Source organism: Ranitomeya variabilis, chromosome 2, assembly GCF_051348905.1.
Source record: "Ranitomeya variabilis isolate aRanVar5 chromosome 2, aRanVar5.hap1, whole genome shotgun sequence".
In the NCBI taxonomy this organism is placed as follows: Eukaryota; Metazoa; Chordata; class Amphibia; order Anura; family Dendrobatidae; genus Ranitomeya; species Ranitomeya variabilis.
Window position 1 is genome coordinate 208,988,864 of NC_135233.1, and position 12,831 is coordinate 209,001,694.

Sequence of the window (12,831 nt, forward strand, 5' to 3'; positions counted from 1 at the left end):
TTTAATGTTTAAAATACTTGAATGATGTGTTTTTATTGGTGTCTTTTACGTGACATTTTGCAGGCTTTATTTTGTTAATATAAATATAAAATAAATGGCAGTAGCTCATGACTGATAGATTTCAACACCACTGATGTTTGTCTTGCCTGCACTTATGCTCAGACACACACTCTCCTCCACCCCACACACGAGATAGATGGCATGGGATGACTTTCCTTTAATATGTATGGGTTATTTAAAGGGAATCTGTCAGCAAGTTTTTGCTATCTGAGGGCAGCACGACGTAGGGGCAGAGAGCCTGATTATAGTGATGTCACTTACTGGGCTGCTTGCTGTAGTTTTGATAGAATCCCTGTTCACTTAGCGACAGTTCTATGAATACTGAGCTCTGTATAACCCCGCCCACACCACGGATTGGCAGCTTGCTGACATTGTGCACAAGAAGCTGCCAAACAGTGGTGGGGGTGTGGTTACACAAATTAGCCTGACTGCCTGGCACATGTTACTTAGTCCTCTCTCCTGCTGATTAGACACTGATTACATTGAAACTACAGAAAGCTAATGAGCAAGTGACACGTTCCCGAAATTGGGCTCCCCGCCCCTACTGCTGCTCTCAGTTTAAATGGCAAAAACCTGCTGACAGATTCCATTTAACACATTGGCTTTTAACATGAGCATTGACCCTTTTTCTGGTAAGTCTACATTCAGCAGATGCCTTTGAGAAGACATAGTCTAGTTACGCCCATGCTCAGGTCAAGTTTAGTCCAGACTATTGTATATATCTATATTATATTGTTTTTCCGTTTTCTACCCAGCTGTTATGCCCATCTGTACCTCTCGGGTACGGCCTCTGTGATATAATATGCTGTTCGTTTCTTGCAGAAAAGCAATGCAGCCTGGGCCTTCCCCTTCCCTCTCCTTGGAGTTGCAGTGCCTGTATCTTGTGGGGTTTTGCTTCTGTTTGTTATTGTGGGCATTTTCATTGCGCTGACAGCAAGGAAGAGGAGACAGTCGGAAGGAACATACAGTCCAAGCCAACAAGAGGTGGCCGGTGCCCGGCTAGAAATGGATAGTGTCCTAAAAGTGCCCCCTGAAGAGCGATTGATATGAACCAAACATCCGGGGGACGACTAGTAACAAGTTTGTATGGTGAATTACATCATAATGTCGGGCACAGCCCTGGAAGGACATTTGGCTTCTCTTTGTAATTGGTGGCTAGTCTTTTCTACTGGCCATTTAACCATCAGGACAAGGGATCTAAGACTTTTGGAGATACTCCAGAGGAACCATTCTGCCTAATGTGTAGAGGCCATAAAGCCACTACAGGAGCCGTGATAAACCTCTGACAATGGTCGGTGCACAGATAATCCGGAGCCCTTACCAGGAGAGGAATCTGGTATACTTAACTATCCGGAACGTGAGGTTCTCGATGTGCCTGAGTTTTTATAATAATATTTTTATATTACGTGGAAAGTCAATGGAGAGACCACTTTAACCTCTTTGTGCCTTTGGACTGGGCAGTTTTAGCTGGAGCGTAATGAAACAATGTACAGCGCCATTTCTCCTGCATTCTCCTGCCACACGCTGGTACGGAAAGTGACCAAACTTATCAGCGAGGTTTCGCCAGTAAAACAACTGTTTGTCCATAAGTTTAATTACTATTTATTTGCTTAATTTTTATATATGTTGTAGGCCCTTTAATTGGTGAGAGTCCAGTTCACGAGACCCTCATTGATCACTCAAAAGACCTCTTAAAAATGTTTTGCTCAGGAGGCAGCCGTGCATGCACAGAGTGGAGTACGAATTCAATAGTCATTGAATTCTATTGTATCGGTACGCTACTTTGTGCGCGCACTCGGGTACCAGCTGATACTTCTGAGAAGTCTTTTGAGCGATCGGTGGGGGTCTTACAGGGCCTGCAAGATATCAAAAGTTATCTAAAAGATTCATTACTACTTAAAGGACAGCCTGTCACCTGATTCATGGTGCCCAAACCAAGGCCAGCCTGAATCAGAGCCTGGCTGCACAATTGCATCACTTCGGGGCTCATATCCAGAGAAGAGACTAGTCTGGCGCTGTCCTTGGCCGGCTCTTCCCAGCGCTGCTCCTGGGATAGACCAGTCAGCGTTCCGAAGAGCTGACCGGAGGTGAAGCCAGACTAACCTCTCCGGTTATGGTCCCCCGACCAGATCTTCTAACTACAGTATATTTCTGTATGAGCTATACAGGCAGTCCCGGGGTTACAAACGAGATGAATTTTGTTGGTTTGTCCATAAGCTGAATTTGTATTCAAGGTGGAACAGATATAGGGCCGGCATATGGTTTAAAAAAACAAAAACACTGAGACCTCATCACTCCGCTCTCTGGCAGCCCTGCTTCTTGCTGCTGGGTCCTCTTCTTTCTGGCCCTGAGTGGCGCATCTCCGCCCACATCCAGGCCTTAGAGGTCACTGTGCGCTATAAAGTCATGGTGCATGTCTTGAAGTCATGACCTTACAACATGCAGTGACCTCTGAGGTCTGGACGCAGCCGGCAGAGGCTGGAGATGCAGTGCATGACACGGGAAAAAAAACACCTTGTCTCTCACATTCTGTCTGACATTTGTACCTCGGGGACTGCCTGTACCTTGCTGCACAGCCGGGGTCTGATACAGGCGGACCATGGTTTGGGCAGCACAAATCTAGGTTAGATTTTCTTTTAGAAGACCACCAGTGCTCAGGGCTACTACGGCTTTTGCCAGCTGCTTCTGAACATATCCAGAGATTGCTTTAAGTATTAAATAATGCAGTTTGTTTTTACAAAGCAGTCCTAATTTGTATCACTTATTGGGATTTTACATAAAGGGAATGTGTCATCAGAAACTGACCAATTGTCTAAATCACATTTTTATGTTAAACATATATATTTTTTAATTTGTATAGTGTTATTTTTTCATCTCACTGTCTATACTTGCATTTTTCACTCTGACCACTATTCCTAATGTTAGACTCCTACTTTCTGTTCTTTAAATGGACATTTTTAGCAGCAATAACCGTTTTTCTAACAGAAGTGTTATCTGAGCATGCACTAATCTGAGAAAAGGTCATTTTAAAGGGAGGAGGAGGTGGTGAGCTGTAACATCACCTATTGGGAACTATCATTATTATACAGAACAGAAAATGAGTCTGGTATTAAATTCTAATGTGAAAATGGAAAGGTTTATGATTTTTGTTATATAGTGGTACATTTAACCTGATGTCAACAATGGGCCATTTTCTAGTGACTCATTCCCTTTAAGAAATTATGGGTTAGAAAACAAAGATCCTATTTTTCCCCAGAACCAGAGCCATTCTTGATCAATGGTTGTTTCTGCCAGTCTGTGTCTCGGTCCTTATCGGCCTCCCATGTCTGACTGTGCACTAATCCAACCACTTCTATTTCTAGCTGCTTTTTAGGAGATTGTTGTATGGTCATATTACACTGGATCTTCTGTTATGCTGCTTATAGAGTTTTTTGTTTTTAAGCACATTAGACTCAAACCCCTTGTGGACTTCAAGTTTTATCATCAGCGCCATTATTTAACACCCATGTACTCCCCACTAGTGATGAGCGAGTATACTCCTTGCTCGGGTGGTCTCCGAGTATGTCGTCGTGCTCGGAGATTTAGTTTTTGTCGCCGCAGCTGCATGATTTGCGGCTGATGGACAGCTTGAATATATGCAGGGATTGCCTGTTTGTTAGAGAATCCCCACATGTATCAAGCTGTCTAGCAGTCGCTAATCATGAAGCTGTGGCGACATAAACTAAATCTCCGAGCACACCCAAATACTCGTTGACCACCTGAGCATGCTCGGAGAAACTCGAGTAACGAGCACACTCGCTCATCACTACTTCCCACTAATGTTGTGCGCTGTCGACAGCCATCCATCCATCGTTGCCATGTTCATGAGGTTTCACCTAGCACAGTTCAGTACATGATGTATTATATAGCGGTATGTACACTGGTTGGCTTTCAGCTCTGTAAATGCCTATGTATAAACTGTACAATAATGGGTTTGTATATTTTGTATTGTAAGAAAAGGGCAATGCCCACCGGTCATGTACTGTGTAAATAAACTGCCAAATGCAACAGCAAATGAATGAACTCTATAAAAAAATAAAAATCTAAAAAAGTAACAGAAAATACATTTCTTTAAGGATCCCGTCACACATCCGTGTTTGCAGTACATGTGGCATCCATTTTTTTCACAGATACCACACATATCCCTTATAATCTATGGTGTCCATACAAACCACACGGAGACGTGTCTGTTTTTTACCAGCAGCATGGATGACAAGGGCCACTACAAGACTATGGGTCGGGGAAAACACGCACAGCACACAGATGCCATCATTGATGCCGTCCATTTGCTGTACCTGTTTAACATTGCAAAATGTTTTGGAATTGATTTTTCTTAAGCCATACTGGAAAAAAAAACAGGTGGAACACTGACACCGCACTGACTCAAATCACTGACGATAGCGGTACCTGTATGATACGGGGCCTTAATCTAGAGCTTCAATGCCGTTTATCTAATATGACATTTAATATTCTGGTTTCACCTGCTCGTGTTTGTAGAGGAGTAATATTGGGTCATATTTTTATAATACCGGTACTCCACCAAGAAGTATTAAAAAATATATATATATTGTACTGCAGTTAGAGTTGAGGAAAAAGATTTGCACGACATTGGTCCAGTGGCCATGGCCGTAGTCCATGGCCACCAAACTGGAGCCTCCTCTTATTTGTAGGCTACTGCGATGTCATGAGTGTTTTCCGACATCCCGGAAGCCTACTAATCCGAGATGCCACAGATAGGAGGTTCACAGGGCTCTGGTCTGGTGGCCACAAACTTCCGACGTGGCTGCTGGACCAGGGTCAACACAAACCGCACTGTATCCCAACAGATGGAGTGCAGCTCCTGAGCTACAACCGCTTTTACCTGCAGTCAGCACCACTTTCCTATGCTGTCCGCCAGGTGGGTCATGTCCCTGCTATAGCAAGTGCAGGATTCAGCTCCAGTAGAGGCAATCTCTGAAATTGCAGAATTATGGTAAGTAAATTTTGAGGAGATGCTGCACTTGTCTCGCCAAAAGATAAATTTAACAGGCTTTCTTTGCACCTTTTGATAAATTCTGCAAAAATTCGAGAGGATGTTCAAAATGGAATCCAGCAGAATGAGAGACACACAACGCTCCCTAATTTCTTAACAAGTTTTGATGAGGCAGGGGGAGCAATGGTAGCAATTTTTAACCACTCAAAGAACAATGATGACCATAGGGTGGAGAGGGCTCAGGTCCCGGTTCTGCTCCATACATGCCTGGTGACTGTTTTGTTACACAGCTAAAGCCTTCTAGGCGAGTTAATTTAAAACTTTTATGTTTTGCAATTTTTTTTTTTAAATATATATTTTTTTATTTATTAGTGGAAACAGTAATCAAGCAATAGACTGCAGTGTTTTGTCCGCTCAGTGATCTATCAGCCTTTGGCAGGGCTTAAATAGAAACTGTTAGCAGCTTATCAGTCCCCAAACCAACATCATCTATGTAACGTCCCTGTAAGGGCTCGTTCACATGACCATATTTTTTGGTCTGAGTGCTATTTGTGAAAAATAAAGTTAATCTGTGTGTTAAACAAATCGTAGCTTGTAGCACTAGTTTCTTCTGTAAATCAGATGAGACTCTACCACTTAAGTCTATGGGTGCGTTAAAAAAAAAAAAAAAAAAAAATCTGATGCCATACAGAACCACAGTGTAGCATCTGATTTTTTACGGATACGTTGCAATTCTATAACATGAGGAAACTGTAAGTGGTTAATAGCTGCTGCTGTAAAAAAAAAAAATGGATTGCACTCGGATCACTAGTGAGAAATAAATCCACTTTTCTGGATGAAACTCTGAACGATTTTTTTTATACACCTGTGTGAACCTCAACTTATGCTGAAGACATCCACAACATTTAGAAGTCCATGCTTCCATTTTATATAAATTTATTGGCAAATTTTCATGTAAAGGAGCTGCAGGTGCAGGAGGCTCTATGGCCCCGTTTCCACTTTCCCTACCCACCACTGCCTTCCTCTCGATAACCTGTTCCTTTGCCTGAGATTTTGCGCCATTCTCAGAACATCTTAATGACCTTACCTACCGGTAATGACGGCACATGCACGAGATCTCGGGTGGGGGAGTGGGTGATGGAAAAGAGTGATCCGTCAGTCATTGGTAAGAGGCAGCGGCCAGTGAAAGATGGAGAGGCCAGAGCACTGTAAGTGCACTTGCGGCTCATTTTCATGTAAATTTGGTAATTGATTTCTATAAAACTGAGGCACGGATTTCTAAAACAAAGGTATGGACATCATCAGCGTTACAGGGACTTTACAGAGATGACTTTAGTTTGGGGTCTAAACACCTGCTGACAGGTTCCTTTAAGCAGAGTACTGACATGACAGAGATGGAGGCTCTTACTGGCGATAAGCAGAATACTTTATGTCCTCTGATGAGACCACAAATTCTAATTTCCCTGCAGCTGACACAAAGCATTACACAAATCATTGGACTATCCATGTGACACACCGTGACGATAGGTCCACCAGAGGGATAGACCACCTTTGTAGCTGTCCTACCTTTGTGTACTGAGTGACTATCTTCTATCCATTCATTCGCTGTTTTTGGTAGTTGTATTCACCCTATTATGTTCTATGCAGAAGCCACGTTTGATCCGAAAAGTCGAGGTCTCCACTCTGCTTGGGTCGGCTATAGGAACAGGGATGCTCTTCATATTACTAATTGTCATTACGATCGTTATGGTAGCAATGAGGAAAAAGAGAGCAACGCAAGGGACGTACAGTCCAAGCCGTCAAGAAAAGGATGGAGCGCGAGTAGAAATGTGGAATGTCCTCAAGCTACCACCTACAGAAAGATTGATCTGAAGAGCAGGGGAAAAAAAAAATAATAAGGCAACATAAACACTTCGAGAAAAAAAGGAAAAGATATTTCATCATTGCACAACTTTCTTGCCTCGATATGGAGGCCATGCGAATATCTCACTGCTATATAAGGGACAGATCTTGTGGTTGTGAAATTTCCAACTAGAACCTTGGTTAGGAAACAGTGTTCCCAATAAAGTCTTATGGACTACGATATGATCCTTTATAGACTATACTCCGAACACCCGCAACAAAAAATAAACCAATGGATTGACAGACACACAAACTTTATAGTCAGTGGAGCGGTCACACCTCCGTGTATTTTTGCGGACCAAGTGGTCAACTCCAAAACGCAGAGACATGTTGGATTTTGATTCGAGTAAGGGGTCAAACTTGCCAATATAAGTCTATGGGCCCGTGAAAAAACTGGATACTATCCGTGTGCTTTGCATTTTTCATGGACAGTATGATAGAAGAAGCTGAAGAAACATCCATCAGCTTCATTTTTTTTGCATAAGATAACTGATATCTATTGATAAAAATTGACACTGGCCAAACACTGATGAAAATCGGTCAGTGTTTTGTGTATGAGAAAAATCAGACTCCAAGTCTGCAAGATTGAAAGGGTCCATCCTGTGGTACCACCATTGTTGCTGAGAATTAGAGGCCATGTTATTGGCCATCGAGAGTGGTGGGCATTCAGCATTTGTCTCCTGAAATGGGAGCATCCTGCTATCTGGCCAAGAAAGAGGACTTGGAGGAGCCCTTTTTAATCATGGTGGGAATAAACTCTGCCTAACTTACTTTCATAACCTGTCTGTAAAAAAGTGTTATAGGACAACTTCTTTTAATATTTATTTAGTGTAAAACATCATCTACCAATACAAAAGTTCATGCAAGGATCCAATAAGGTGGGCTACAGTAATATATTAGTAACCATGTACCATCTGCTACTGGTTTGTGGATACAGCTCCTATGCAAACTTGTTTCTCCATGGTAGCAACCGTAGCCCACATTCACAGATCTGCTTATGCAGTGCGCTACACGGACTGGCTGCGGGTTGCCTGACCGGAATTTGACAGCCTCATACGTGCATATGAGAATATTGAGTCTGCGACTGGAGAGCCGCTGCAAATGCATGCATCACACACCCATGACACCGGGTTTGTCCTTGGGCTGCATTCACACATCCATGTATAGCCTGCATCTGCAGTCATACCTAGGTTACAGAGAAATGACTAAAGTGTTCTGACTACACAGAGATTTGTTTGTAGTCTGTTACTATGGAGAGACAAAATTGTATTTATCCAAGACTGTTATGTTTCAATTTTATTTCAGAGTCTAATAACATTTTTTGCAAAAATGGACCAAGGTTGGCCAATATTCACGCTGCAGCCATATACATACTGTTAGATGCTTCAGTCCCCACTCATTTGTAGGCCGCATTCGCACATCCGTACGTCACAGTCTGTCATTCCTGGACCGGCCGCAGGTCTTCAGACCCAAACTCAACACCCTCTTCTTAGGCATATATGAGGAGGCTGTCAAGTTTGGGTCAAGAGACCCACTGCCAGTCCGCGCATCGCAGTCCCTACTTGATGTGTGAATTCTGCCTTCGTTATAACAATCTGATACCTCACCTTCCTCCCCCACAAAATGAGTAGCTGCAAGACAAGCTCATCCCTGAACTGGTGCTTATCCTTGCTTGGTGTAGATACCTACTGACACTGGCAGATGCGCAGTCATCTTTCTATCGTGTACTAAGTGCCTTATAAAATGGAACTTTTTAATTACTGGTAACTCTGTGGTTGTCTACCCCTTTTAAACAGTCCATATATTTGTATTCACCTTACTGACCTCCCATCACTCATCTTTCAGCGCGGTCTGGGTCCGCCACTGGTTTCTGTGTTCCCTCTTCAGGGTGGTCAACCACAGCGGTGTCTAATGGAAAAGTAAAATTGGAGGCTGGCGGGGGAACCGGGTAACACTGGAGGAGGAGCAACAAGTGGGGATAGGTCAGTACAAATTTTTTTTAAGCCTCCTGCATGTTTGTTTTTTCAAAGTTTAATCTCATACTCTATATAACTAAGTTAGAGAGTCTCCATATATAATATATGCAGGTTAGATTATAGCAAATATGGAAACCATCCTAAATGCAGATATCGGCACGTCACACATCATCTATGAATGATGAGCACATACAGAGGATTTATACTGTGCTGTGGTTGGGCTTTGTACATACATCATAGATCATCTGATCATCTTGTAATTTCCTGGTGTAAATGATTAAATTATTTCATATAAATAAAAGGTTTTCCTTCCTAAATTTTGTGTCTCGCATGTTCTGTACAGAAACAGAAGAATCCCCCTAATTACAGTCTGAATTTTATCCCAAGTGGTAAAAGTCTATTGGTTTGTAAGTGCACCTATACAGAGGTGTAGCAAGGGGTTCAGCACATCTGAGTAGGCCCCAAGCCAGGTAACACATGCTAATGTTGAAGGGGTACCCCAAATTATAGTGGGCAAATCAGCAGTCCATATACAATGTACGATATACTGCAATACAACAGTCTTGAAGTATATAGTTGTAAGTCATGGTGTATCAAGATGGCATCAATGGGGGTCTTGACTAGGCCTTTGGCTACCAAGGTAACCCATTTGTACCCCATGATCTCACATTGTGGGGGACGTTGGGAGCCGATGTGTGCATTTAAATATCGCTGTCATATTCTGTGTGCAGTGTCAGGATTCCCCAGTGCCGGCACCGGGAGTGGTAGGCGTGTGATTGCAAGCATGCGATTTTTATACGTGTGGTCACTTGTCGACTAGACGCAATAGTGAATTGAGTGAGGCTGGACACTGCTAGTCTAAATGTGGCAGGAAGTATGCAAATTGCATACGTGCAGTCACATGACCACTTACTCCCAGCATCGGGGAATCATCACAACATGCAGCGTGAACAGTGTAAGGATTCACAAGTCTCCAGTCAGTGACTGCAGACATGTAACCCAATGTTGAACAACCCCTTTAAGACCTATTCACATGCAGCAGATTCATTGCGGAAATTTCTGTGAATGAAAGAAATCCTTATTCCAATGGGGCAATTTTTGCAGCATGTGCCTAGATTTTTGCAAATCCATTCAGATGACAGCTGCAGAAAATATCTTCAACAGATCTGCTAGGTGTGAACATACATTACGATATAGGTCTCTGGAATATAAATATTGACACCAACCAATTGTTGTGCTTCCTCTGATTTGTATTTCCTCTGTTTGATATGCGTTTCTGATAATTATGTGCTTGTTTAACACCTAAAAAAGGCTAAAATAATTTCTTGAATTCAAATGAAATTTCAAATTGTAAGACCATGGAATTTTTAGGTCAAACATTCTGTATTGAATCATTTTTTGATATTTCTTTAGTACAGAACTCAAATACTCAAAACAGGTGTAGACTTATTAAAAATCCAGTATATCTATCTATATAATCGTCTAAGGTCCACTTTTGTCTGTCTGCCTGTAACGGAAATCCCGCGCCGCTGATAGGTCAGCGATAGGCTTAGTCCGGCCGCGAATTGACCCCTCCCTACTCTCCTCCAGTCAGTGCCCCCTCCCTACTCCCCTCCAGTCAGTGCCAGTGTGTCGCCCCATCCCAGACCAACTTTTTACTATTGATGCTGCCTATGCAAAAAATAATTTAAAAAAATTAAAAATTGTGCTATTCTCACCTTCCGCCGTCCACCGATGCGCGCGATGCTGCCGCCAGCTTCCGTTCCTAATGATGCATTGCGAAATTACCCAGATGACTTAGCGGTCTCGCGAGAACGTTATATACTACGTGGCCTATGTTATATACTACGTGGCCTGTGTTATATACTGCATGGGCTGTGTTATATACTACGTGGCCTGTGTTATATACTACGTGGGCTGTGCTATATATTACGTGGGTTGTGTTATATACTGCCTGGCTGCTATATACTATGTGGGCAGTGTTATATACTGGGTGGGCTGTGTCATATACTATGCGGCCTGTTATATACTGCATGGGCAGTGTTATATATTACGTGGGCTGTTATATACTACGTGGCTGCTATATACTACGTGGCTGTGCTATATTATTATTATTTATTGTTATAGCGCCATTTATTCCATGGCGCTTTACATGTGAGGAGGGGTATGCATAATAAAAACAAGTACAATATTCTTAAACAATACAAGTCATAACTGGTACAGGAGGAGAGAGGACCCTGCCCGCGAAGGCTCACAATCTACAAGAGATGGGTGAGGATACAGTAGGCGAGGGTAGAGCTGGTCGTGCAGCGGTTTGGTTGATCGGTGGTTACTACAGGTTGTAGGTTTGTCGGAAGAGGTGGGTCTTCAGGTTCTTTTTGAAGGTTTCGATGGTAGGCGAGAGTCTGATGTGTTGTGGTAGAGGGTTCCAGAGTAGGGGTGATGCACGAGAGATGTATACTATACTATGTGGCTGCTATATACTAGGTGGCTGTGTTATATACTACGTGGGCTGGGGTATATACTGCGTGGGCTGTGTTATATACTGTGTGGGCTGTGTTATATACTGCCTGGCTGCTATATACTACGTACGTGGCCTGTGTTATATACTACGTGGGCTGTTCTATATATTATGTGGGCTGTGTTATATCCTACGTGGCTGTATTATATACTACGTGGCTGTGCTAAGCGTGACGTACATACATGCATACATATTCTAGAATACCCGTAGCATTAGAATCGGGCCACCATCGTGTGTGTGTGTGTATATATATATATATATATATATATATATATATATATATATATATATATATATATATTTCTTTTTAAAAAGAGTCTGGGCAAATCAATTCACACAGTCCAGTCCATGGCGCAGCATCGCGAGTGCATCTTGTGATGCATTCCTGTACTGATTATGCTGCTGGTGATGGTGACTGATGGTGGCTCTGGTGTTGTATTTCTGTGTTGATGGTAGTTTTGGTGATGTATTCATTGTACTGTTAGTGGTTCTAATACTGTACACATGTAGCAATAAATAACTTGTCAGATAATGTGATACATGGTTATTGTTTATAAAGTACTAGATGGCAGCCCGATTCTAAAGAATCGGGAGTCTAGAATCCATATATACTTTATTTATTCAAATGTAAGAATAATACAATTAATAAATAATAGTAAGAAAGAACAAAAAATGGCTGCACTCACCAGCTCTTGACAATTCTTGACAGTACGGCACATTTCTGATTGGTCGCTCGCGGCAGGCGGCAACCAATCAGAAAAGTGCCGCGCACCACGAAGGCATATATCTTTGTCCACCCTGAGCGGGTGTAGGACGCTGGTGACGTCACTTATCTCCGGACATTATCTCCGGACAAAGCCACGGAAGTTGGCACAAATTGCCGGAAGTAGTATTCTAGGCAATTGTATATTAGATTTTAATGTTATCAGTGTTTACCTTTGAACGTTTATATTGTATTGTCCTGTCACCAGCCATGTGTACGATTATCGGCCGAAAGCCTCTCTGGAACCAATAATCACCCCATGTAAAGGTATCTTTATAAGTTAAAGATTCAGAATACTATGACTTTTATCATATCCTGAACAGTCAAGTTTTTTATGAACCGTTAAGGTTTTCTGGTTGAAGTAAAAAAAACTCTGAGTGTTTACAGTTTGAAACCATAAAATGTTGAAAAATTATGTCATTCTTGAGTATATCACTCAATGGTGCTCATAAACGTGTCAAATTTGATCTATAATATACTTTAATATACGTTACTTTAATATTTAATATACTTAAGAACAGGGCCCCAGACATCACACAGGGGGTCTGAAACACCGCACAGTGGTCCAAAATATCGCTGTGCTCTGCCTGGGGCCCCA

The 12,831-nt window shown here is 42.3% G+C and overlaps 1 protein-coding gene across 3 annotated transcripts in view; it reads left to right on the plus strand.

Annotated features, from left to right (window-relative positions):
• The window catches only part of CRB2 (crumbs cell polarity complex component 2), a 229,814-nt gene extending 220,548 nt beyond the window's left edge, over positions 1-9,266 (plus strand). For 2 of the 3 annotated variants that reach the window (XM_077283530.1, XM_077283532.1), the window contains exon 13: positions 883-4,135. In XM_077283530.1, the coding sequence (XP_077139645.1) occupies positions 883-1,110 (228 nt within the window). In that variant the 3' untranslated portion in view covers positions 1,111-4,135. Of the gene's footprint in view, positions 1-882; positions 4,136-6,718 lie in introns of those variants that run through there. The other variant, XM_077283531.1, reaches the window with a different exon arrangement.
• The last annotated feature ends 3,565 nt before the right edge of the window (positions 9,267-12,831 follow it).